Source organism: Paramormyrops kingsleyae, chromosome 2 (genome assembly GCF_048594095.1).
Source record: "Paramormyrops kingsleyae isolate MSU_618 chromosome 2, PKINGS_0.4, whole genome shotgun sequence".
Classification (NCBI taxonomy): Eukaryota; Metazoa; Chordata; class Actinopteri; order Osteoglossiformes; family Mormyridae; genus Paramormyrops; species Paramormyrops kingsleyae.
In genome coordinates, this window is record NC_132798.1 from 20923178 (window position 1) to 20935650 (window position 12473).

General features: G+C 50.0%; 1 protein-coding gene across 5 annotated transcripts in view; it reads right to left on the bottom strand.

The window, feature by feature from the left end:
- Positions 1-3548: 3548 nt before the first annotated feature.
- LOC111858686 (uncharacterized) overlaps positions 3549-12473 on the bottom strand; it is a 32170-nt gene continuing 23245 nt past the window's right edge. For all 5 annotated transcript variants that reach the window (XM_072707842.1, XM_072707838.1, XM_072707841.1 and 2 more), the window contains 7 exons: positions 8497-8612; positions 7302-7449; positions 7016-7187; positions 6698-6831; positions 6338-6480; positions 6115-6202; positions 3549-5870 (listed from right to left, as the gene is read on the bottom strand). In XM_072707842.1, the coding sequence (XP_072563943.1) occupies positions 6127-6202; positions 6338-6480; positions 6698-6831; positions 7016-7187; positions 7302-7449; positions 8497-8612 (789 nt within the window). In that variant the 3' untranslated portion in view covers positions 3549-5870; positions 6115-6126. The remainder of the gene's footprint in view (positions 5871-6114; positions 6203-6337; positions 6481-6697; positions 6832-7015; positions 7188-7301; positions 7450-8496; positions 8613-12473) is intronic.

Below are 12473 nucleotides of genomic sequence, written 5' to 3' on the forward strand. Positions count from 1 at the left end.
TGACGCGCAGTGTTTACATCGACTGCTTCGGCAATCGTTGGTTGTAGCTTATAGGAGATGTCCCCCAAAACCATAAAGCTTAATTTGTGTAACTGCTGAGTAATAATTGTATGACGGCATTGTACAGCTGTACATGGATTACCTAATGTTCAATGTTATGAAACTAACTGTATTATGGGCTACCACAATGATACTGTATTTTTCAGAAATACAACTGTACCCTCTCTCAGAGAATGGCCATGCTTGCAATTATTTTAATGACATTATCTTGAGATAACGAGAACATTTAGCAGCATGGCAGCGTAAGCCATGTGATTTAAAAAGACTTGCAGCTTATGCAATATACAGTTTACATTGATATTTAAGGGCCGCTCTGTTTCAATGCCATTGTGTAGATGGGACAGTGTCAAACATACAGCACATTTTGCTTAGTGGAAACCCCCCAAGGATTCATAAGAACATAAGAAATTTACAAACGACAGGAGGCCGCAGGCAGGGGACAGCAGGGAGGGGACAGTAGGCAGGACAGGGGGCTTTAGCTATGGGACAGGGATAAACAGGGAGCTAAATGAATGGAAGTAATGAAGAGATAAATCTACAGAGATGGAGGAAGTGAAAACAATGGAAGTGAAATTAAAACTGATAGACATCATAGTTCATCCATTCCTCCATCCATCCAGTTTCTGTAAAAGCTTATCCTGTTAAGGGTTGTGGGAGACATAGTGAGCAAACAAAATGAATCAGCTGTTCCTGGAAGAAGAGAGGCTTTGAATCCAAGAGTGGGTGGGATTTATTTGGGTGCTGCCATATGATTGGTTTAACTCACATTCCATTTAGCGCTGGGTACATTGTCCTCCACGACAGTATCCTGGCTGACTTCTTCTAGAGAGGGACTGACGGTGCCAGGACTTGGGGAGGGGCTGAAGGAGCAACATCTGAGATGGAAAACCGCCTAGTGACCCGGACACGGGGGCTGAGTGCTTGGCATGGTCCTGGAAGGGAGGCCGTGGAGGTGGCATAGCTACAGCCACAGGAAGGGTGACACAATGTGCTGAAGCACTAGATTAACAGCGCGGATACCCAGCAGCATGATAGCTAAAGTGTTTCATCCAATAATGATCCATTATTCAAGTGCAAAGCAATTTAATTAACTGTGATCTACAGTAAAGTAATTACCCTTAAGACAAAATCTGAAGACGCAAACTCCAGTCTAAAGATATTCATGGAATGTGCCGTATGTTAACATGCGACTGGGAGATGCAAACTCCAGTCCAAAGATATGCATGCAATGTGCCGCATGTTAACATGCGACTGGGAGATGCAAACTCCAGACCAAAGATATGCATGCAATGTGCCGCATGTTAACATGCGACTGGGAGATGCAAACTCCAGTCCAAAGATATGCATGCAATGTGCCGCATGTTAACATCCGACTGGGAGATGCAAACTCCAGTCCAAATATATGCATGCAATGTGCCGCATGTTAACATGCGACTGGGAGATGCAAACTCCAGTCCAAAGATATGCATGCAATGTGCCGCATGTTAACATGCGACTGGGAGATGCAAACTCCAGTCCAAAGATATGCATGCAATGTGCCGCATGTTAACATGCGACTGGGAGATGCAAACTCCAGTCTAAAGATATGCATGCAATGTGCTGCATGTTAACATGCGACTGGGAGATGCAAACTCCAGTCTAAAGATATGCATGCAATGTGCTGCATGTTAACATGCGACTGGGAGATGCAAACTCCAGTCTAAAGATATGCATGCAATGTGCTGCATGTTAACATGTGACTGGGAGATGCAAACTCCAGTCTAAAGATATGCATGCAATGTGCTGCATGTTAACATGCGACTGGGAGATGCAAAATCCAGATATGCAATCCAAAGATATGCATTCAATGTGCATATTAGGCCAAACAGTATTCCGTTGTATGCATCGTGTTACTTGTTCTTTACCATGTCTAGAGGGGAAAAATGCCATGTGGAGACGTATGTGGACACAATTTTTTCCCTGACTGTGTTCCATAATAATGTGTGAGTGCGTGTATAATAATAATAATAATAATAATAATGATGATGATGATTATTATTATTAATAATATTATTATTTTATTATTAATATTCTTTCTGACATTTCTTTACTCTATTACAATTCTGTCCCTGTTGGGCCAATATCCTTTTAGAAGACCATTGTTGTCCAGCATTTCCAATACATTCCTCCTTTTTCAGAAGATGTGGGCCTGTCTGCGTCGGAATGCCACCTTCTTGCGGTCCTCGCCGCTTTTGAGCGCTCCTAAATCCTGGCAGAGTTAGGAGAACTTTCCTAGGATGAGAAAATTAATAAAACACCCCTACTCTTAAAAGTAGGACTGAAATTGCGTCATTCTGAGACTTTTGGGCCACTTATGACCTTCTTCCAACTCTGAGACGCTTTATAATTATGGGCACTGATTACCTTTTGAACTGAATCATATAACAATAGACAGAATGAACTGAGGTGCCCAAAATGCAGTTTAACAGCCTTGATTTCATTTCCGTGTGAGACGTATCATCTGTTCCCGGATAGCAGGGAATGATTATGGCTACTAGACCAAACTCCTGTCTGACCACTAACAATAACATTTGTTTCTGCTGATATGGCGTTTGCTTTGTGCTGATGATGTCTTCAAGGCAGAAAAGGCTAAAATGAAGGGAAGCCTAGGATGGGACAGGTGGTCAGGTGGGGGGGACCTCGGTCAGCAGGAGCAGCTGCTCCGGGGCCATGCTGTGCCATGCCACCTTGGTCATGCTGCTGTCAGCTTCACCATCTAGCCTATGGGCGGTCCCACTGGGAATCTATCACCTCTTTTTCAGGACAGCAGGAGAAATGCGGAAGTTCCAGTAAGCCCACTGACATGGCCCTGGGCCCCAGGTCACGCCTACTCCGGCAGACTGAGCCTCCCAACATGGCCCCGGGTCACGCCTACTGCGGCGGACTGAGCCTCCCAACATGGCCCCGGGTCACGCCTACTCCGGCGGACTGAGCCTCCCAACATGGCCCTGTTGCCCCGGGTCACGCCTACTGTGGCAGACTGAGCCTCTCAAAACAGCCCCAGGCCCTGGGTCACACAGACTGGGGTGGAGCGAGCCTCCCAACACAATCCCTCACACCCTCTGCAGCAGAGCGAGCCTCCCGACATGGCCCCGGGTCATGCCTTCTGGGGAGGAGCAAACCTTCTGACACAGCCCCCAGGTCACATCTATTGTGGCAGAGTAAGCCTCCAGACGTGGCCCAAGTCACACCTACTGAGGCCATTAATCAAACCGGCAAGCTTCCAGGATAAAGAGGCTTAGTCATCTAAGTCACATACTGGGCCTGTGAATCTTTTGCTGAATTTTGGGACATTAAGAAAAAAAACTTAATGTTAAAGAAGGCAGAGCTGCACTCAGGCAAGGTGCAATTTGGACATAAGGAGGCAGAACAGGGCTCTACTGGGCCACGTCTGTATTTAAACTCTGTTTAGGAGTGAAGGCTGAGGGCAAGTAGGTCACTACAACAGACAAAGTTACAGGAAATTTTATTTAGGAACGGACACATTTTGTAATATCACAAGATAAGGAAGTTTCCCCCAGACTGACAAAATGGCACTGAGGAGTAAAAACACACAAGTTATACATGCGAGACGGACCACAAACTCCAAAGGGAAAACAAAACACATTGACAAGGCGAGATTGTCAGCATTCCAACACCTGACGATCAGCAACATGGAAGGCGGGATATGCTACTGAAAGAGGACTTGGTCACTTCTGTTGTCAATCAACAGCTTCAAAGTGCTTGCTGGAATTTTCAGAGCAGAAAGGGGAGGATCTGCGGCTATTTTCTGGCAAATCTTTGGAAAGCAGTAAAGTCAATAGCAGTAAAGTCAATGGTCAAGAAAACTTAACAAGGCAGCAAAACAATTAGAAGTTAGTTTTAATCCCAGGCAATCGATCTATACATTTCTGTTGGACAGATATAAGCATTTCTCTCTCTAAACTTTATGGTAGAATAATTTATATCATTCGTAGTGCACCCAGTAGCAGTCAGCATATTATTTTGCAAATAAGTCTCTGACAGTGTAGCCTTTTCCCATCCAGGAGTCACAGCAGTCTGGGAGACTTGTAGCTCTAACACAGACTCCCTGGTGCTAATGATGCACCATGATTAGATGCTCTCAACTGCCCGCAGCCTGATTCCTGCCATCCATTCCCTGGTGCCTCTCAGTCACACTTCTGCTTATTAAAAAGGACAATAACAATATACATTTTGACATCAGGCAGTGCGTTCAAAGGGTGGCCCACTGGTAAGCCAGCCAGATCTGTGCATATTGTGTAGCCCATTTATCAGACTAGCCACTAGGAGGCTCTATTGCATAATCACTAAGGACACGATTTGCTCGCTTTTAGCTGATGAACCCTAAGTGCAGCGACAGACCAAGGGTTAAGGCCACATCTTATGTCAGTCTTATGGCACTGTAAACTAGTTCCTAACTCTGTGGTCCGAACTCCTGCCATAGCTTCCCTTCAGATGTGGTTTACTGTGTCAAAAGGTTTCACATATATTCTTTATGAGGGTGGCGCAGCGTGATTTCTGAATTATTCCACAGTATATACTGCAGCAACATGATCATAATCACTTAATCTTCAAATGATGTTGCCATTGCCTCCACATCACTACTTTTGCCAAACAAAAATTACATCCAAGAGCAGGCAAGAACACACACTGCCACCTGCTGTACTGGGGTGGTAACACACATGATCAAAGCCAAGATGCATAAGGTGTCAAGCCTTCGGCTCACTATGGACCACATTAAACTTCACCCATACCCTTTGACACAACTACAAGCACAGGTGTAGTCCAAACCTCACAAGCAACCCACCTACTCATGTCTGTATCATGGAAGACCCTCAGATCCAGTCCAGAAGCTGTGTTTAGCTCACCGTTCTCCATCTTAGCTAGATTCCTGAAGGAATAACAAACTGACCAGGGTCCCAGCGTACAGCTCTTTATTTCTCTTCAGAAGCGGAATCAGTTCATGACAAGGCAGCCATTTGCTTCTTGTACTAAAGCTAATTTTGCTTGGTTGCATCTGAGCGATAAAAATCACTAATTCCTACAGCGACAGTTACAATGACTGCTATGGATGGTTCCATTATAAACTTATTTCACTGGCTACATTTTTTTCTGCATTTGAGTAACATTTACACTTTTAAATCAGCAAAAAATACAAATACAAAACAGTTGACAATAAGAAGTTATTACATTTTGCTGAATGCCAGGTTGTTGTTGATTTTTTCTCTATAACATAATAAAAGAGACTATGGCAACTTTGTGTGACCATTCACTGAATATGCCAACTTTTACCCACAAAGATACACCAAATGTGCACATTTAAATCAAAATAGAAAACAAAGTTTTTTTATGTTTCTGGAATGTAGTTCCAGTTTGAGGAAGCGCTTGCAGGGATGTGGCTTCAGGGCCTTCAAGCAGATCTTCCAGAACTGCAACCATACGCAGACAGGAAGTGGTTCAGCCTGGTCCTCCATCCCCCACGCAGCGAGAGAGCAAAGTGGCTTGGAGATCCTTCCCATAGTAAAAGGATCAAGCAGATTCGGTATGGAAAAATAAAAGCAGTTTCTGGTTTACTCCAACTTATCTTGTCAAAAAAATATATCTTTTAAAAAAGGCACCATGCACATATTTCAGACATCCAACAGGAAGTTAAAGGAGGACATGGAGGTCACGTCAGCAGCAGCACAGGTCTGTTCACATCCAGGTCAAAAGTTAAGGCTTCTGATGTCACTGTTCTGTAGCTTCTGCACATTCTCTAGTTTTAAGGCAACCTGAAAATTAATTAAAAAATTAACAACATACTCTGATAACGTAAGAAGAAATACCTATAAGCCATGGATGAGCAATTTATGCAAGTTAGTCACTGAAAACATTTTTTGATTAACTGCTCACTCATTTATGAGGCTGCATTCATCGAAATGAAGAGACCACAAGTGACGAGTAAACTTGGTGTCCCTAAACAGAGTGACAGAATAAGGAACTCAGAGAGTCGGCCGGGAGAGGGGGACAGCTCACCGTCCATTTGGACTAGGCCTCATTTTCGTACTGACTAAAGCGCTTCTTAGACTTCAGCTCCTTCAGCCACTGTGGGGAGGACTCCTCCCTGCAGAGCACACACACAAACCTCAGACGTTAAAAATGATTCTATATTTTGTGTCATTTGGACAAACTCAGTTTAACCAGAAGGACTGAATTAGTCCTGATAATAAGTCAGACAAGATCCATCTTAGAGGCATACTCGTTATCTTTTCCACCAGCAGGAGGCAGCACTCTGGAGGCCCGGGGGAGGAAGGGAGATTTGGGGGAACGTGACAGCTGAGAAGGCGCAGGAGTAGGCCCATCGGTCTGATTGTCAGGGTCCCCACGCTTCTTGAGCTGATCCTGCAAGACAAAGGCCAGCAGGGGGCATTGAGGAGCAGACGAATTCTAATGAAGTATGGTGATGAGAGTGAAAGCCCAGTCTTGCTTCCTGCATGTATACCATACATCTCAAGAGCTGATTAGCAGCACAGATCAGAAATGCTAAAGCCAAAACCAAAGTATGGCAGACTATCACTGGGACTATAGAATAAAGCGTTTCAGCGGTACGGCGCCGCACTTTGAGAGCAGAGGGGTCCATGCCAGGGAAAAGGGCCGCTCTCTGGAGCTGGGAGCTGGGCGTGCAGGGCACTGATGGCCGGAGCGGCTCCTCCGAGTCAGAATCTGCTTGCTTGGACTGTTCTGCCTTTTCCTCTGGGGGGAGATGAAGGACACTTATGACCACGAAACACGACTGTAGAGGTTACATGACAATAAATGTGTCATCATCATCCTCATGTTGGCTCTCCTGGCTGCTCCTCCATGGGCTGACAGGCACTAACATGTCAGTCAGGCGGGGACCCTAAGACACCCTATTACTGGCGGCAGGCACCCTCACCTGTCGAGTCGCGGTACATCCAGTCTCGGCTGAGGTCTGCGGTGCCCTCCTGGAGCATGGATAGCGTGGCGCTGTGGCGGGCTGCACGTGACGGGAGGGTGCGCCGAATGCGCCGTTTGCTCAGCTGCACCCGCGAGCGCAGGGCGCTGGAGTCCAGCAGAGTGGTGGAGGTCTGCTCGACACGTACACGTGCACACAAACACAGCAATGGTGAGCAAATGATCTGAACAAACACACTGACCACCAAAGGGGGAGCCTGGAATTATGGGACGAGGGGGTGACTGACCTCTGGGAAGGACAGAGGCTCCGCCTCCCCCTGGGGGGACACTATCGCTGCAGCGGTTGCATTGAGTTCACTGGGCGTGTGTGGTGGGGTGGGCTTCCAGGGGGGCGGGCTGACAGTGCTTTCCGAGGTGGGGGTGGCGGGAGTCAGGCTGCGGGGATGGGGGGTGAGACCGCCAGACAGTTAATAACGGCAAAGCAGCGGGCAGCAGACAACTCACTGAATTCCAGGCGCAGGAGGTCGTGTTTGGCGTTAAGCGCATGAGTGTCATTTAATGCACGGCCCACTGGAGCTACATGTCATGAGGGCCGAGCCCCTGCATAAACAAACACCGCCGCACAAGGACAGTGCGGAGCGTGACACTGGGCATGACAATCTGCGAAACTGATATGGTCACAGGAAACCGTGCCATGATCATGTGACCAAACACGCAACTGAGGCCCAGGTGAGAGAGGCAGGCATTAATTCCAGAGGGATGGCTGCGTCCTGCCTGTCCCGTCGCACTGCGGTGCTGCGATTACCCGCATGCCGTCCAAGCAGGTCATCCGAGAGACCGCCCCGTCCTGCCCAGAAAAGTTAAAAACGGCAACCCCCCAAGCCTGGCCGAGGCAGGGTCCATCTGAGAGTCTGTTCCCCTTCTATTTTAGTTCCTAAATAGTCAAACTAATGAGGCTGACAAAGGTTTAAAATACAATTCACCAGGGAAGCGCTACAAGCGGAACTGGTTGAAGAGCAAAAGCATTTTTTATTCAGTGCTGTGTCGGTGTGCCAGCACACATTCACATATGCCTGCAGTCTTTCAGCCTTTAACAGGTAAGCTTCTAAGCCAGCGGCTGAAGGTATGACACAAGGAACACTAGGGGGCAGCAGACTAGCAGTGGAACTGCAGCAGGAGATGTTTTGTGTGATGCCGGAGCGTGGTCACTAGCATGCCCCCTAGCAAAGCGAAGCAGAGAGACTGAGTTCTGGCACAGAGAGCCCAAACAGGAGCACATGAGATTAGGACAGATCCCCACCCTGACGTGTGCAGGGCTCACCGGCCCCTTTCACTTTAGAGCGGCTCTACCCAAAGCCAAGTACCCTACCCTGTACCCGACCCCGTGTACCCTACCCTGTACCCGACCCCGCGTACACTACCCTGTACCCGACCCCGCGTACCCTACCCTGTACCTGGAGCCTAGAGTGCAGGCCGACCTACCTGTCCTCTGTGTGCAGGCCTGTCTCCCAGGTGCCGTACTGGCTGTCCGCCTCACGGACCAGTGTGGTGGTGTCTCTGCCCTCCTCCTCGCCGCTTGTGCACCTCTTCAGCTGCTCCTGCAGAGACGAAATGAAGTATTGCAGGGGGTGAGCCGACAAGGGGCATTACGGGAAGCAAAATGGCAGGAGTAAAATATACGGAGTAATGCCACTGTGGCGTTTGCTGGCCACCTTGGCTTGTTCAGGTTAATTTGGAAGCTGACAAGAAACGATGTGTGGCTCAGAGGCTCGAGCATCTGTGCCTGTGTTCATAAGGTCATCGGTTCGAGACTTGGCCTTAAGTGGATAGTCACATCTTGGCTGGGCCCTTGACCAAGGCCCTCAGTGTGCCTGATAGCCAGTCTGACCTTGTGCTCAGACCCCAAGCTTCGCTCTCGACTGTATGTGTGTCTCATGGAGAGCAAAATGGGACACAAGCAAAGCAGCATGACAATGTACCTGTACCAGTGCAAACAGAGAATCCCTTTAGAACTGTGCATTGCATGAACCCATTTTGAAAAACGGGGTTGGGGGTTCCTACTTAAGGTGTCCCTGATCTCTCTCTCACATACCTACACTCACACACACACACACACACACACACACACACACACACACACAGAGGTAACCAAACGTTCCTGCAAAGAGGAAACTTTGCATAATACCATCATTGAGGTTGTAGCAGTTGTGATATTTAAAAGTTTCATTTCCTCTGTTGAGGTCTCAGTCTCAGTCATAGAACAATACCTGGGTGGGAAGGGAACAGGCAATGCAACAGGGTTTATGCCGAGAGCAACTTTCCCGTGTGACGGACTTCTTGGCACGTGGCTGCTTTTAACAGAGCAGGAGGCTGTTAATGGTACCATTTCTTCCCAGCAGGACATGGAAGGAAAATCTGAAGGAGCCAGTATGCTGAAACACATGCAGAGGTTCCTCCCATGACACAGGAGTGCGATTGCGGCCTGCAGAAGGTGCGCAAGGCCTGCAGGAAGCCAGGGGCCTTGGTGACAAGAACCCCCACCTCAAAGGAAAAACAAAAGCAGTGTCAGTTCAGAAGCCCAGCTATGATGGCCGGTGCCCCACCCTGCAGCGACTGTGCAGGAGGGGCAAGAACAACAGGAGCAGCAGCTCAGCCTCGCTGGTGCCCCACTGCCTGCTCACACAGGAACAACAGATCATAATACCAGCTCGCTCTCCAGGGAGACGGGACATTTTAAGGAACGTGGGACAACACCAGTGACTACAGGCAGTTAAAGGTGTTCAGAACCACACTTGGGGCTGCACTATGCATGAAACAGGAGCCCAGCATTGCAGTGGGGGCTACTGCCCCTCCCCCAAACCCAAAAAGTGCCCGAGTACTGCATTGCTGCAGGGCCATCTACCTGCAAAGGCAGAAAGGCAGCACTGCACAGGAGCTCCTGTTCTTATGGTTCTGTAAGCGTATTGAGAGCAGGGCCAGTTAGTCCTTGGAGCAAATTAGGTGATAAAGGCTTTTCTCAGGGATGCAACAGTGACATCACTCCGCCATCCCAGGAAAAGACAGGCGGGCAGGAGGAGCACAGAACAATCTGTCCTGATGCAGGAACATGCCAGATGCGGATAAACAAACAAACCACACCCACATGCAGCATCTCCATAAGCTAGCGGGGCCTCATGAGTAGCCAGACAGCAGCAGGCCGACCTGAGCACGGTCAACCTCAGCCTCACCCCTCGGCCACGGTAGACACGCTGGTGGGGGTGACACAATGCCCAGCTGCGCTGACACTTCTGTGCGTCCACGTCCTGTATCACACACACAGTCACTGCTGGAGGCTCTCTTAGGACCCGTTTCTTCACTGGGGACCGGAGCAAAACAATTTCTCCATTCTTCCCCTGCAGCAGAGTTCTCTGTCCTCGGTCACCCTCCCTTCCTCCTCTGAAGTACTCCCTGTACTGTCACCCTCCATTCCTCTCCTACAGCAGGGTTCTCTGTCCTTGGTCACCCTCTCTTCCTCCTCTGCCGTAGTACTCACCATACAGTCAAGCTCAATTCCTCTCCTACAGTAGAATTCTCCATATGGAGTCAACTTCAATTCCTCCTCTGCAGTGGTACTCCCTGTACACAGTCACCCTCCATTCCAGCACTACAACAATACTCGCAGTACTCGGTCACCATGCATCCAGGTGTAACCCATCTAGACACCCCCCGCCCTTTCACCTTCCCAAAAAAAACTCTGCTTGGTGTATTTTACAGTTAAAAAAGACAGATAAACCATCCTGAAGATTGAATGCAGCACCAGAACTGGAACAGGCACAGATGCCCCTCGGCAAAAGCGAACACCCCAGCAAGCTGCATGTGGAAGGTGGTATCCATGGTGACAGCCCTTCTCACATGGCCCGAGCATCCATCTGACCCCCTCCCTGAAGATTTAGACCTACTACAGAGAGAACAGCAAACTCACAGTCGATACGTTGGCTGCACTGAAATTAGTCCGGACTCACTTTACGCAGTGACCTCAGCTGAGGTGTGTTTGCGTTTGTGTGTGTGTGTATGTGGTACAGGATCCCCTGCAGGTTCAATGCGTCACGCAGAAGCCAAGGAGCACATGAGGGTTCCTCCCAGACTCTGAGACACACGAGGACACCTCTAACAGAAGCCCAGTGTCACACGGCCTCAGTCCCGTGATCCACGAGCTCTGCCTGCAAGGTGTATCTGCAGAATCCCGCGCTGATGTCAGAGCCCTGAAAATCATGACGAGCACGGAGCTGTGCAGTGCTGCGCCGCCGGAGGTCAAGGCACATGCCGGGACGGCTGATTAGAAGGTGACCAAAGCAGGTTATGGAATGCAGGCATTCGAGGGTCTTACAGGGGACAGTGAACCGGGGTCCTCAGCTGGGTCGATGGAGCGCTTCCGTAAGGAGAGCCGCTGCTGGCTGCGGAGTGAAAAGCGGCGGAAGGACTCCCTACTCCGAGAGGCCAAGCCCCGCAGCGAAGCGGCCCTCTTGAACCCGCTGCCATCTGCTGCCAGGCCCAGCGCCCCCTGCAGGGAGCGCCGCACGCTGCCCACCCAGCCGGACACCTGCATGTGAGCCACCGACAGCTTATCCCCGAGGTACTCCATGGTCAGGCTGGGGGGGTGGGTTTTCGCCGGGGGAGGGGCTGCGCTACAGGTCCACAGATCCAGTTCAGCAGCACCGTGAAGCCCAGAATGTGGTGCTCAGGAAGCCGGGCGAGCCCACAGTCCATGAGAGTGTGCAGAGTGGCAGGTGCTCGCTGTCCTGTTGCCCAGGGTTCGGGGCCTGGTCTCCGCAGACAGAGCGTGACGGAGTCGCGGTCACGGCCTGAGCAAGGCCTCAGCAGTCAGAGTGGCCCTAACAGTTTACGGTCCCTGACCCGGCCAGCGGTGTCCTCTTTCTGTGCACACGCTCCAGAACGTGGCCGAAATGCACGCTCAGTCAGGGAATCAGGTTTAACATGCAGCTGTAGCCAGATCAGCCACGTCTGACCCCCAGAGCACACAGACGGGAGCACATGCGTGTCCCAGGGCACGTGTGACTGACGCACTCTGCAGAACCGATCCTCCGACCCAACGGACTCAGCAGCGGCTCGGCACACGGGCTCCTCCCAGGAGGCCAGCAGCAGCTCCCTGCCACCCTGAAGAGAAGCTCCTAGGTCGTCCTTTTTTAGGGTTCCCCGCGGCACAGATCAACACGCCAAGCTCAGATCCGTGCAGAAGAAGCCCGATCAAAAAACAGAAAGCGGGACGAGGGATTCAGGCAAGTGGGCAAGCGAGGGATGAAGGCAGGAGGAGATGCAGCCTCAGCAGGGTGAGCGTCTCTGGCACACTGCTGCCGGAGCAGGCAGGTCCACTGCTACTGCGTCAGCGCTGTGCTGCTCTGTTGTGAGTTCCACGGGGCTTAGGCTTGTGTGTGTGTGTGTCTGTGTGCGCACGCGTGTGA